General features: G+C 45.4%; 1 protein-coding gene across 1 annotated transcript in view; it reads left to right on the forward strand.

Annotated features, from left to right (window-relative positions):
• Positions 1-10,189: 10,189 nt before the first annotated feature.
• CDYL2 (chromodomain Y like 2) overlaps positions 10,190-12,330 on the forward strand; it is a 115,508-nt gene continuing 113,367 nt past the window's right edge. Inside the window, exon 1 of the mRNA XM_070761643.1 lies at positions 10,190-11,632. Within this exon, the coding sequence (XP_070617744.1) occupies positions 10,190-11,632 (1,443 nt within the window). The remainder of the gene's footprint in view (positions 11,633-12,330) is intronic.

Raw genomic sequence — 12,330 nt, forward strand, 5'->3', positions numbered from 1 at the left:
GCATTTATCCATGTCCCCTTTATGGACCTCTTAGGAATGGAGTCAGATCCATGGTAGGCAGTTTAAGATTGAAACTCTGGGGAGTTGAGGATGTAATAACATAGTCAGGTAGAGCATTCCAGGTGTTGACCACTCTGTTGCTGAAGTCATATTTTCTGCAGTTATTATTATTATTATTATTATTATTATTATTATTATTATTATTTATTAGATTTGTATGCCGCCCCTCTCCATAGACTCGGGGCGGCTCACAACAATGATAAAGAACAATATGTATTGACAAATCTAATAATTTAAAATCTAAAATAGCAATTGTACATTTAAAAAATCTAAAAGCAAGGAACCCCAATATAAAAAACATACATACAGTCATATCATGCACTAAAACTACATAAGCAGGGGGAGATGTCTGTTCCCCCACGCTTGATGACAGAGGTGGGTTTTGAGGAGTTTAGGAAAGGCAAGGAGGGTAGAGGCAGTTCTAATCTCTGGAGGGAGCTGATTCCAGAGGGTCGGAGCCACCACAGAGAAGGCTCTTCCCCTGGGTCCCGCCAGACGACATTGTTTAGTTGACGGGACCCGGAGAAGGCCAACTCTGTAGGACCTGACCGGTCGCTGGGATTCGTGCGGCAGAAGGCGGTTTCAAAGGTATCCTGGCCCGGTGCCATGAAGGGCTTTATAGGTAATAACCAACACTTTGAATTGTGACCGGAAACTGATCGGCAACCAGTGCAGACTGCGGAGTGTTGGAGTAACATGGGCATATTTGGAAAAGCCCATGATTGCTCTCGCAGCTGCGTTCTGCACGATCTGAAGTTTCCGAACATTCTTCAAAGGTAGCCCCATCTAGAGAGCATTACAGTAGTCGAGCCTCGAGGTGATGAGGGCATGAGTTGAGTTTCAAGCGGTTTACCTTGAGTTTGTATCCATTGTTCGGCCGTGTATTATTCAGGTTGAAGTTGAAATAGTCGCTGACAGGTAGGATGTTGTAGCAGACAATTTTGTGTACTATACTTAGGTCAGGCCATACACAGCATAGTTACAGGTTGTCCAAGCCCAAATTGTTGAGCCTGGTGGCATAAGATATTCTCTTGTGGGCAGAGGGGTGGGTTATTTTTCTCATGAAATACCTCTGAACCTACTCAATTATATTAATGTCCGATATACACTGTGGATACCAGGCAGAAGAGCTGTATTTGAGAATTGGTCTGGCAAAGGTTTTGTATACCCTGGTTAGCAGTGCATTGTTACTGGAGAAGAAGCTTCACAAAATTAAGTTAACAACTTTTAATGCCTTTTTGACAATAATGTCACAGTGAGCTCTGAGGCTTAAATCGTTTGAGATGAGTACTCCTAGGTCTTTGACAGAGTGAGGGTCATCTACGAGGTTGCATTGTCTCTCCTTACAGAGAATCTCAAGAGGGGAAAGCTGGGAATTTTTTTTTAAAAAAGATCAGGTAAGAGAAATCATTGAATGGTTTTAGACCTGCACTCAACATTGCTTCCTTAGAGACAATGAAGTTTCTGGTGGCATGTTGACATACTGTAGAAGATAAAAGTTTCCAAATAGCATGGAGGACAACTTGTGTCATCTTATAATCTAGGGATAGGCAAATGGTGGGCCTCTGGAGGTTGTTGAAGTACTACATCACTTGGAAGCACACCCAAGGGTAAGGAAAGCTGAATGTTGCAGATCTTTACATCTGCCTCTGCCGCAGTTATCCACCCTACCATTTTTTTTTTTTGTTCCTAAAACATCCTATTGTCAGTCCTAAAATTGCACCCTTGGCCTGTGTTTTGGTTCAGTACAATTATTCTTTCGCAGTGTTTGATTTTTCTCATGCCAGATATTGGTCTCATGCTACACCCTGTCCTCAAAGCCTTTAAGACGAAGAACCATTGTTTTTTTAAAATAGAAATAAAGACACAGCAGAAAAGGGTATTTTTCTCCGCATTTTCACAGTCACCAGTTTTATGGTTGAGCATCGGAGGAATCATCAGTCCTTCAGCTTCTTCGGGAGGGTTTAAAGGATCTGAACTCCTTGCGTGAATGCTCTTGAGAATTCACCAACCCAAACACCAAGAATAGCCTAATGTTCCTTGAGATTTCCTTTCCAGTGTGTAATTTAAAGTACGACAATGAATAGGCAGAAAGTCACCGAATTAAATTTTCTGTCGACTTAATAATATATACATGCTCAAATACATCTTAAGACCTTCAGAAATATCTGTCCTCTGAGTGGGTCCTGGATTAATTTACTAGATCACAGTTCCAGCTTCATGATTAATAAATAAAAGGTGTAATACAGCTGAGAAGGGGACAACAGGAATTAAAGGTGTGTTTGCTCAGCTTTTAGCGATAAAATAACTCTAATCATTTTGTGGTGTTCAATTGCCTATGCAGGATGCTTCGTGAAATCAGTTTTTCCATTAAATACCGTCATTCCGAAGCTTGGCAAGCTTTATTTAAGAAGAAAAAGTGGCATCGTTTTCTATTTTACATACAACCCTACTACATTTAGGAAATTACGTACCGTGCAATCAGAATCAGCGTGAGGTAGCTGTCAGGGGGGAAGACTACATCAGAAACGATCCTACTTTAAATTGCTGCTTACGCATGAATCATTCTGAATAACTTTAGGTCGCCTGCTTTCTTAACCAATGGACAACCATCGCAAGATTGTTATGAATAGCAGTGTGCAAAGGTTTGAAATCCGAAACATTTTAGTGTGAAGCACGCAAGGTGGAGTTCAAAATTGCTGCTTTCCCATTTCCAATTTGTTTCACTTCAGGCCTGCTGCAAGGTCAACAGTGGTCCAGCTTCAAGCTCAAAATGTCTTTTCTCAAACTCAGAAATACTTCTAGAAGGGCAAGACAAGCTGCTGCAAATATTTCAAGTATAAAAATGTTTTGCATGCCACTAATTTCGAGGATGAAATGAACAGAGCTCTCTGTACTAGCCTATGCATGAAAGGCGAGAAAGAAGTACGATTAATAGATACGTCCGTACATGGTATTTGCCAGGGATATGAAATTGTTCCTTTAGAGGAAAAATCAATAGTACTGAGGTAGATATGAGAAAAGGGAGAAAGGAGAGATTTTCTAACCTCTTATGAAGATGATCATTATAACTCTACAGCTAGGAGTCTTGACAGCCTTATTACAAAACAATATATTCTGGATGTGGTCAAACACAGAGGTTCGTAAATGTGAGAGTATGCATGCTCATATTTTGAAGCCTCTGCACAGGTGTGTGGCCTTCTGCACGTGCACTGTGCTCACACATGTGGCTAGCACACATGTGTATGACTTCAAAATGTGCTTAAATGGAATGGCATAGCACCGGGGTGGGGGTGGGGAGGAAACCGCTGGTTGCTACTACAGGTTCACCCGAACCATTCTGAACCGGTTGAATACCACTTCTGCTCAAACAAATGTCCACTTATCAGGAAGCAAATCCTGCTTATTTATTAATTGCTTGTATATTTATAAGAATTATATCTCAACCTTCCTCTAGATTTGGATAAGGTTCAACCACATGCCATTATTGTAATTCTGCAACAGCTATAAACACCAAATTGCTGGCGAAAACATTTTGACTAGTACAGGTGCTGCCTTATGTATGCCAGAAATAAATAATACAGGCATTTCATTTGCATTTTTTTTTTTACTTTATTTAAGTTTCCATTTCCAAGTTTATATTTTGAATTAGCCTTTCTGGACAGAGTGTTACCACATGGTGGACATTGTGATGCTGATGGTAAGGATGACGACAGATCAAAAACTATGTACACTTTTCAAATTACAAAAATTAATATAGCCACAGTACTTTAAAATGTGTGTAATAGCCATAATAAAATCATTATCACAAACCCAAGCAATATAGCAACTTCTGTGGCCAATTAACGTCATGTCCTAAAAGCCACTTGTCTTAGTTTTTAATCCCCAAGACCAAAATATGAACATCGCCTTGAAAAAAGCCACTAATAGCCATGGCCATTCCTGACTGTTCCATTTGTCTGTGGAGATTCATGCATGTATTAATATTGAAGATTTATTTTATTAGGTTGGGTACTGGATCTCTGTCATGGTGGTATTCCAGCATAATTGTTCAGAAAGGGAAATTTTGAATAAATGGTCATTAATACATCAAAGTTGGGATGGGTATTCAAAACTTGGTCTCCAAGGCTATGTGAGTAATGTATGGTGGAGGCCGTGCACAAAATGCAAATTCACATGTACTTTTGTCACATTTATATCCTACCTTTCAGTTTTAAAGTTTCTAAAATGAGCTTACAGGTGCTGTCCACAAGCTTCTAACTTTAAAAGAGAAAGAGGGGAAAAGAGAGGAAAAGAGAGGAAAGTAGAACGAGAGTGTCCATTCCCCAGTTCTTCATACTTTATGGTTTCTATGATCCTCCACTATGGTGAAAGCAGCCTTCTCAAGGTAGACAATGAAACCACCACTCGTAGGACAGTTGGTCTTGTACCTTCTTGTCACAAGGTTGGGCTCTTAAGAGTGTTTGAGAAGAAAGCCCAGCCCAGTTGCTTGCAGCAGCAAAAGAAGTCTATGATTTCTAGCGGTGAGAATTATAATATCCTAACAATCAACCAACGGAACAACTTGCCTTCAGAAGTTGTGGCTGTTCCATCACTGGAGGCTTTCAAAAAGAGATTGGACAATCATTTGTCTGAAATGATATAGAATCTCCTGCTCGAGCAGGGTGTTGGACTAGAAGCCCTCCAAGATCCCTTCCAACTCTATTGTTCTGTGTTCTGCATTCTAGCAATCTACTTCCTCTTTGCCATGAAATTCAATATGCTGGTTGTTGACTATTGTTCTAAGAGTTTCCTGATGCAGGCCCAGGTTATTATTTGCAGATTGCCTATCTCCGATTATTGTTGCCTGTCTCATATAAGATCAGATTTTATTTTTATTTATTTGTTTGTCAAACATGTACAGATGACACTCGAAAAATCAGAATATGGTGCAAAAGTTCATTTATTTCAGTAATGCAACTTAAAAGGTGCAACTAATATTTGTGAGACTAATTACGTGCAAGGCAAGATAGTTCAAGCTGTGATTTGTCATAACTGCGATTATTATGGGGTACACCTCATGAAACCCCCAAATCCACAATCTCAGAAAATTAAAATATTACATGCAGTATCGGACCTCTGAAAGTATAAGCATTCATATGTACTCAGTACTTGGTTTGGTCTCCTTTTGCAATTACTGCCTCAATGTGGCATGGCATGGAAGCTATCAGCCTGTGGCACTGCTGAGGTGTTATGGAAGACCAGGATGCTTCAATAGTGGCCTTCATTGTTCAGTCTCATGTCTCTCATCTTTCTCTTCGCGATGCCCAATAGATTCTCTATGGGGTTCAGGTCAGGCGAGTTTGCTGGCCAATCAAGCACAGTAATCCCACGGTCATTGAACCAGCTTTTGGTGTTTTTGGCAGTGAGAGCAGGCACCAGATCCTGCTGGAAAACGAAGTCAGCATCCCCATAAAGCTCTTCTGGGGAAGGAAGCATGAAGTTCTCCAAAATCTCCTGGTAGATCCTGGACTCAATGAAGTACAGTGAACCAACACCAATAGATGACATGGCTCCCCCAGTCAACACAGACTGTGGAAATTTTTGCATCTCATTTGCAAAGAGAAGAGAAGGATCCAGAGTATGGGGGAAGGAAGGATAGGCACACACTGCAAGATGCTTGAAGCCCAGTGTGAAGTTTCCGGAGTCCGTGTTGATTTGGGGATTTCTAGCCTAGTACCTTAACCACTTGATTAAACCAACTCTCCACATTTGTTTTCATATTTCTTTTAAAAGTTTTCTTACGTTGATTTTTCTTTGACCGTATTTGGTTGTTTTCATGTTTCTTTGAGTTGTTATGCATTGTTTTGTATGTGTGTGCGCACCCTTTTCTGAGCTGCTTATCAATTGGGCAATAATGTAAATTGATTTAATAATAATAAAATAGATGAATGCTATTACCACCAGTGTCCAATGGCAGAGCCTCCCATTCCCTTTGCAACTGGATCTCTGATGACCAACAGGCATGAGCAAACTAGGAGCATTTCAGCCCTGATGTACACCAAGCAAATTTAAAATAAAAAAATAAATTGGGACTTGAAAAGTCAGCCTCAATTTTCAGTCTCACAAGAGAAAGCAGGGGAAGAAGAAGTGTTAATTTTGGTTGGGAATTTTTAGCTTAAATATAATGAGTGTAGTACAGGAAAAAATATTATGTTTTATTTAGTATATCAGTTTAATATAAGAAATTTTTTGCAGTCCTTGGTGCTCTCCGAACTTGGTAGTTTTCTTGCAGGCATGTCATTTTCCAACTAAGTAACGTACAGTAGTCCCTCGCTATATCGCGCTTCACCTACCGCGGCTTCACTTCATCGCGGGTTTTGAAGTCAGTGTTGGCACAGATACGGCGCTTAGAAGTTTGGAAGGGCAGGACAAGCGCTCAGCTCATGCTCAGAGAGAAGTTTCATTTGAATCATTTCACCACACAAACAAGCGCTAGAATAATTCCAGCGGGACTCCCGATGTAAGCAAAACCCCAATTACCCACGAATGAAAAGAGCGCCATCTCTGTCACTTCTTCCTCGGAACTACGGCTAGGGGTCGGCCGTTCCTCTTTGGAGGTGCGCTTAGTGGTTGGCGGCGGCGGCGGTGTGCTTGGGGTTGTAGAAAGAGCTCCCAGCAGCGCGTGAACAAGCGAGCGCGAGCAAAGAAAGGAACGCGGCGGGGATTTCCAGACTGGGCTCGAGGGCGGGAGAGGAAGTGCTGGGCGGGTGGAGGGGGGGAAAAAAGAAAAGAAAAGAGAGAGAGAGAGAAAAAGAACCAGCCGGGGCAGCTCACTAGGGACTTTCCAGCTGGGGCAAGGCAAAAAAGACAACGTTTGGCCGAACTGCTGCAAAGAACAGCAGTGGGTCGGGAATGCTCAGGGACTGCGATACTTTTGCCCCCTCCCCTTCTTTTCCTCAGGCGCAGAGTAAGTAGTAGTGGGGGGGAAAGGTTAGCTGGCCGTTGCTCGCCTCCAGGCATCCGGAGCTGGTGGGAAGGAGGAGAAAGAGGGAGCAGGGATTGTCCCCCCCTAAAGTACTATCAGTCGATAAATTCCCCATCGCGGATTTCACCTATCGCGATCGGGTCTGGAACGTAACACCCACGATAGGTGAGGTCTTACTGTAATGGGTACTAGAAAGAGGATTTTTATTTTTGGATATTCTTTGGAAAGAGAAGAGCTTTTCAGTTAAATTCTGGTGGGTGCTGTAGGGTGCTTTTGCATATTCTCGGTTGAGGTGAAAAGAGTATATTGTATATGAAAACCTTGTTTTTTCCCTCTAAAGTGGTCTCCCTAGGAATCTGCAGTTCAAATACTACTACTTCTAATAAAAATATTAATAAATTCAATCCCAGTTGTATTGATGGAATCCAAAAAACTAAAGAAGAAAAATTCACTGGAACTTTAAAAGATCTCATCTTTTCAGCCAAAGTAGTTGACTGGTGTTGTTCTCCACTTGCACTGCTTCGGAGAGTCCAACATGGGTTAATCTTCAGCCAAGCTGGAAGGGACTGAGTTAAAAATTAGCATAATTTACTGGTCCAACCCCCATGCTGCCCTCTCCGGGTCAGTCTAAAAAACTCAGTCATAGTGTAGGGACACATGAGTTTTTCCTCCTAGGACTCTTTGAGTCTAGGGGTAGTTTTTAATTGTTTTTCTTATTGTTATTAATTGTAGATTTATCTGTATAACTGTTTGAAATAAATGTACTAACTGTACTTAATGAATTTTTCTCCTTTCTGTTTCTATTCCAGATTTATGGAGCAACACACCTCGTGTGATTGGGCCCCTGCTCTGTGGAGTATGGCCCCAATTCGGCTTTCCCAGTTCGGAGCTTGTCCCCTGCGTGGGGACAGCTCCCAAGGCTGGAGGTTACCGGTGATGAAGGTCCCTGGCCTGCGAGGCCATACCGTTCCTTGCAGCAGGAGGAGATTCAAATCTCCCGCCACAGAAAGACACCGGCAGAGGTCCCCGGCCTGCGCGGCCATACCTCAGGGCGAGGCGTTTTTTATTACTATGCTGGGCCAGAGCGAGCGATTGGAAATTCCCGCCCAAAAACGCCGCCCGAGATCGGTTTTAAACCGATTATTCCCCTTTGCCGCCTGAGTCGGCTACATAAGGGAAGGGCCATTACAAGATGGCGCGGCACACAGGGAGCCGCCATTTTGGATCAACCGACTTCCGGCCGGGCTCCTAGAAGGGCAGGAAGAGACCGGATTTCCTGTTACACAGGAAAAACAATTGCGGTGGCCATTTTTCGCTCGGTAATACTGGTTATAACAAAGAAAAGGCTTTTTTCCTCCATTCTCTCGTTACGGAGGCTTGCAATTAAATCCCCAATGGCTGATCTTCCACAGCAGGGGACAGCAGAGCCCTCAGCCACAAAGGCCAAGGAGAAAACACACTCCTCAAAGGCAAAGTCAAAAACCTCTCAGTCATCATCTGGATTAAGAGAGGCCGAGCGTCGAATTAAAGCATTGGAGGAGCAACTTGAGGCTCAGAAACAATGCAATATCACTGTCTCATCAGTACCAGGTCAGAGTGGGGGTGTGATAATTGGGACTCCTCCAAGACTCCCAGAAGGAAGTGGTTTGGCAACAGACAGGGACTGGTCCCCAGATAGGTTCGGGGGCCCATCCCAGGTGGCAGACCCTATAAGACCTGAGGTTTCCAGGCCATCCTCTGTCTCGCCTGCATGGCACATGCCGCCCCCACCATTGCCTACTGCCACATTCACCCCAACAGCTGCGGGGCTCAGATCATCCCCAGATACCTGGCAGCGCCTGCCACCAGCATTGCAGGATATGATTGCCTCAGCATATTCACATGGCATAGTAACGGGAGTGCAACAAGCAACTGCACCTCCTGCCCCACTAAATCCTACTCCTCCTCCTTCCCTGCAAAGGAATATCTGGGCAGCACCGGCTCCCCCATCCCCTGCTCATGACTCCTTCCTAGAAGATCCTGCATTCAGAGGGCAGGGCTCAGAACCAGATGATGGCCTATCTGAGGATGAGGGAGCACCCCCGGAGCCACCAACATATACAGGCCTCTTTAGACCCGCTATCTTTCGCGTACTGCTTAATAAAGCAAAGATGACTGTGGCCTTGGGCACCCCTGAAAAGCCCACAGATTCTGCATCAGTCCCTCCTCCAGCCTCGAGGGTACTCACGGAGATCCAAAGGGATGCTGACCTTATACCAGCCCCTAAGATCTTTTTGGACAATGTACAGAGGCCTTGGCAATACCCAGCAGCTGCTCTAGGCCCAACAGCTTCTGAGCGTAAATTTTATGCATTTGAACCAGAATTGGAAAAGTTACTTGAATTTCCAACGGTAGATGCTCCGATTGCAGCTCTAGTATCTAACGCATTAGTTCCTTCCGAGGTGGCAGATGGCCTAAAACCGGAAGACCGGAAGGCAGAGGCAATTAACAAAAAAGCTCACCAGATGTCGGCATGGGCCCTCAAAGCAGCTTCGGCAGCCTCATTTTTTAACAGAGCTTCGGTCCTTTGGCTCCAAGAAATGCTCTCTAAGCTGGGACCTGAGGAGGGTCGCTTAAGGCAAGACCTTAACAAGCTACTAGCCGCGGCAGAATTCTCGGCGGATGCCACCCTGTCTGCATCTCGTTTCTCCTCACGAGCCCTAGCAGCAAACCAGTCATCCCGGCGCTTACTCTGGCTCCGGACTTGGCAAGCTGACGCCAAGTCCAAGGGACGTCTTGCCTCGGCCCCATTTGATGGGTCAAAATTGTTTGGAGAATCTCTGGACAAGGTCCTTGTGGAAGACAAGGACAAGAAAAAAGTCATGCCTAGATCTTACAGAAGGCAGGAAAGACGCACTGCCCCATATTCTAGGCGCCAGCCCTTTCGGGCCGAATCTTCCCCCTCTGCACCCCAGGCTGGAAGATCTTATACCCAGGGGTCCTACTCTCAACTGTCCTACAGAGGGGACAGAGGTGGATTTGGAGATAGGAACAGACAGTTCCAACAATCAAGGAGGACCTATAGAGGTTCCAACAGAGGAGGCTATAGAAGGAACAAATGACTCTGCCAGGTCAGTTCCCATAGGGGGGCGGCTGCAGCACTTCACCGCCTCCTGGGCATCTATGTCCACCGACACTTGGGCCATAAATACCATAACTCAAGGACTCGCCCTGGAGTTCACCCTGCATCCGCCAAACAGATTTCTGGAGTGTCCGGTTCTCTCCAACAATCACAAGCGCAACCTCCTTTACCAAGAAATTCATCATCTATTTCAGATCAGAGCCATCGAGAAGGTTCCTCCACACCAGGAGAAACAGGGGTACTATTCCATAGTGTTTATAGTACCCAAAGCCTCAGGGGGTTGCCGCCTCATCCTCAACCTGAAGCAGTTGAACTTATACATAAAATACCGAAGGTTCAAAATGCACTCTCTAAGGACTATACTATCCGCAATACGTCAACAGGACTGGCTGACGTCAATAGACCTCAAGGAGGCATACCTCCATGTCCCAGTGCATCCAGACTCCAGGAAATACCTTCGCTTTTGTTTCGAAAACCACCATTTCCAGTACAAGGCGATGCCTTTTGGCCTATCGTCAGCTCCCAGGACTTTTACAAAGTTATTGGACATCCTCACCGCAGAGCTACGGACACGCTCGCTACGACTGATGGCGTATCTGGACGATATTATTATACTGTCCAGCAGCTACAGCCGGGCACGACGCGACCTGTCAGAGACTATGGAGACCCTGGCAGAGGCGGGGTTCTCAATCAACTACCAGAAGAGTCATCTCATACCGACCAGGTACTTACCTCACCTAGGTACCTACATAGACACCATGGAAGGCAAGGTCTTCCTATCACCAGACCGCCAGGTCAAGGTCAGGTCGCTGATCACAGAAGCGCAACGCAACCGTACAGTAACATTGGCCTTTCTGTCCCAGCTGTTGGGAGTTCTCATCTCCTGCATAGACATTGTTCCCTGGGCCAGACTACATGCCAGACCACTGCAGTGGTTTCTCATTCCTTTTCAACAAAACCGGACCAGCCACTCTTCCAGATTGGTGACAATCTCACAAGAGGTACGCAAATCACTCCCATGGTGGAAGTCGTCGGCGTTACATCAAGGATCGCCGTTCCTACTGCAACAAGAGGTGACGATAACTACGGACGCGAGTCTCTCGGGTTGGGGAGCTCACTCCGAGGTAGGGATGGCCCAAGGATTATGGAGTCCAGAGGATCTCGCATGCAGCAACATCAATTACTTGGAACTCAGAGCGGTCCACCTGGCTCTACGACACTTCACAGGCCTGGTGAGGGGCCGAAATGTTCTGATACTTACAGACAATGTGGCAACCAGGGCACACATCAACCACCAAGGCGGCACGAAATCGGGTCGCCTGATGCGAGAATCTCAGTCCTTGTTCAGGTGGGCAGAGCAACACCTCGCATCTCTACGAGCAGAGCACATATCCGGCACCTCCAACATACAGGCGGATTGGCTCAGTCGGACCACGATCGACCCGACAGAGTGGAGCCTGAGTTCGGATCTCTTCCAAGACATTGTGCACAGATTTGGGATTCCAGCAGTGGACCTATTCGCCACCTGCCACAACAACCACCTACCAAGGTTCTTCTCAAGGTTCCCCTCACCTGGAGCGGAACAGATCAATGCTCTAGCCTGCCCATGGCCAAGGGAGCTGCTGTATGCATTCCCTCCAGTCTGCCTAATTCCGAGGGTAATACACAAACTATTACAAGAACAGGCAGAAATTCTCCTGGTGGCCCCTCATTGGCCCAGACGCCCTTGGTTTGCGGACCTAGTGGACCTCTCAATCTCTCCCCCTTGGCGCATTCCACATCACAAGGTGGTGCTGACACAAGGATCAATTTGCCATCCAGACCCCCAGTGGTGGAGTCTTGCCGTGTGGCACTTGAGGGGGAGAGACTAAGGAAGGAACAGGTTCCGGATAAGGTGATCTCCACCATACAGGCAGCACGCCGTCCTTCCACAACGCGAATTTACCAGGCTACCTGGAAAGCTTACTGTGCTTTCTGCAGAGGTCGTAATCAGGATCCTCAGTCACCATCAGTGATCCAAATTCTGGAGTTCTTACAAGCAGGTTTGGATAAAGGGCTGGCTCCAAATACACTCCGCAGGCAAACGGCAGCTATTGCCACTATACTTAAAATGGACTTCACTACTCCAATTTCCCAGCACCCTTGGATTCGGGATTTTATTAGAGGAGCAGCGAACATTAGA

The sequence above is a fragment of the Erythrolamprus reginae genome, chromosome 9 (assembly GCF_031021105.1).
Source record: "Erythrolamprus reginae isolate rEryReg1 chromosome 9, rEryReg1.hap1, whole genome shotgun sequence".
Taxonomy (NCBI): Eukaryota; Metazoa; Chordata; class Lepidosauria; order Squamata; family Dipsadidae; genus Erythrolamprus; species Erythrolamprus reginae.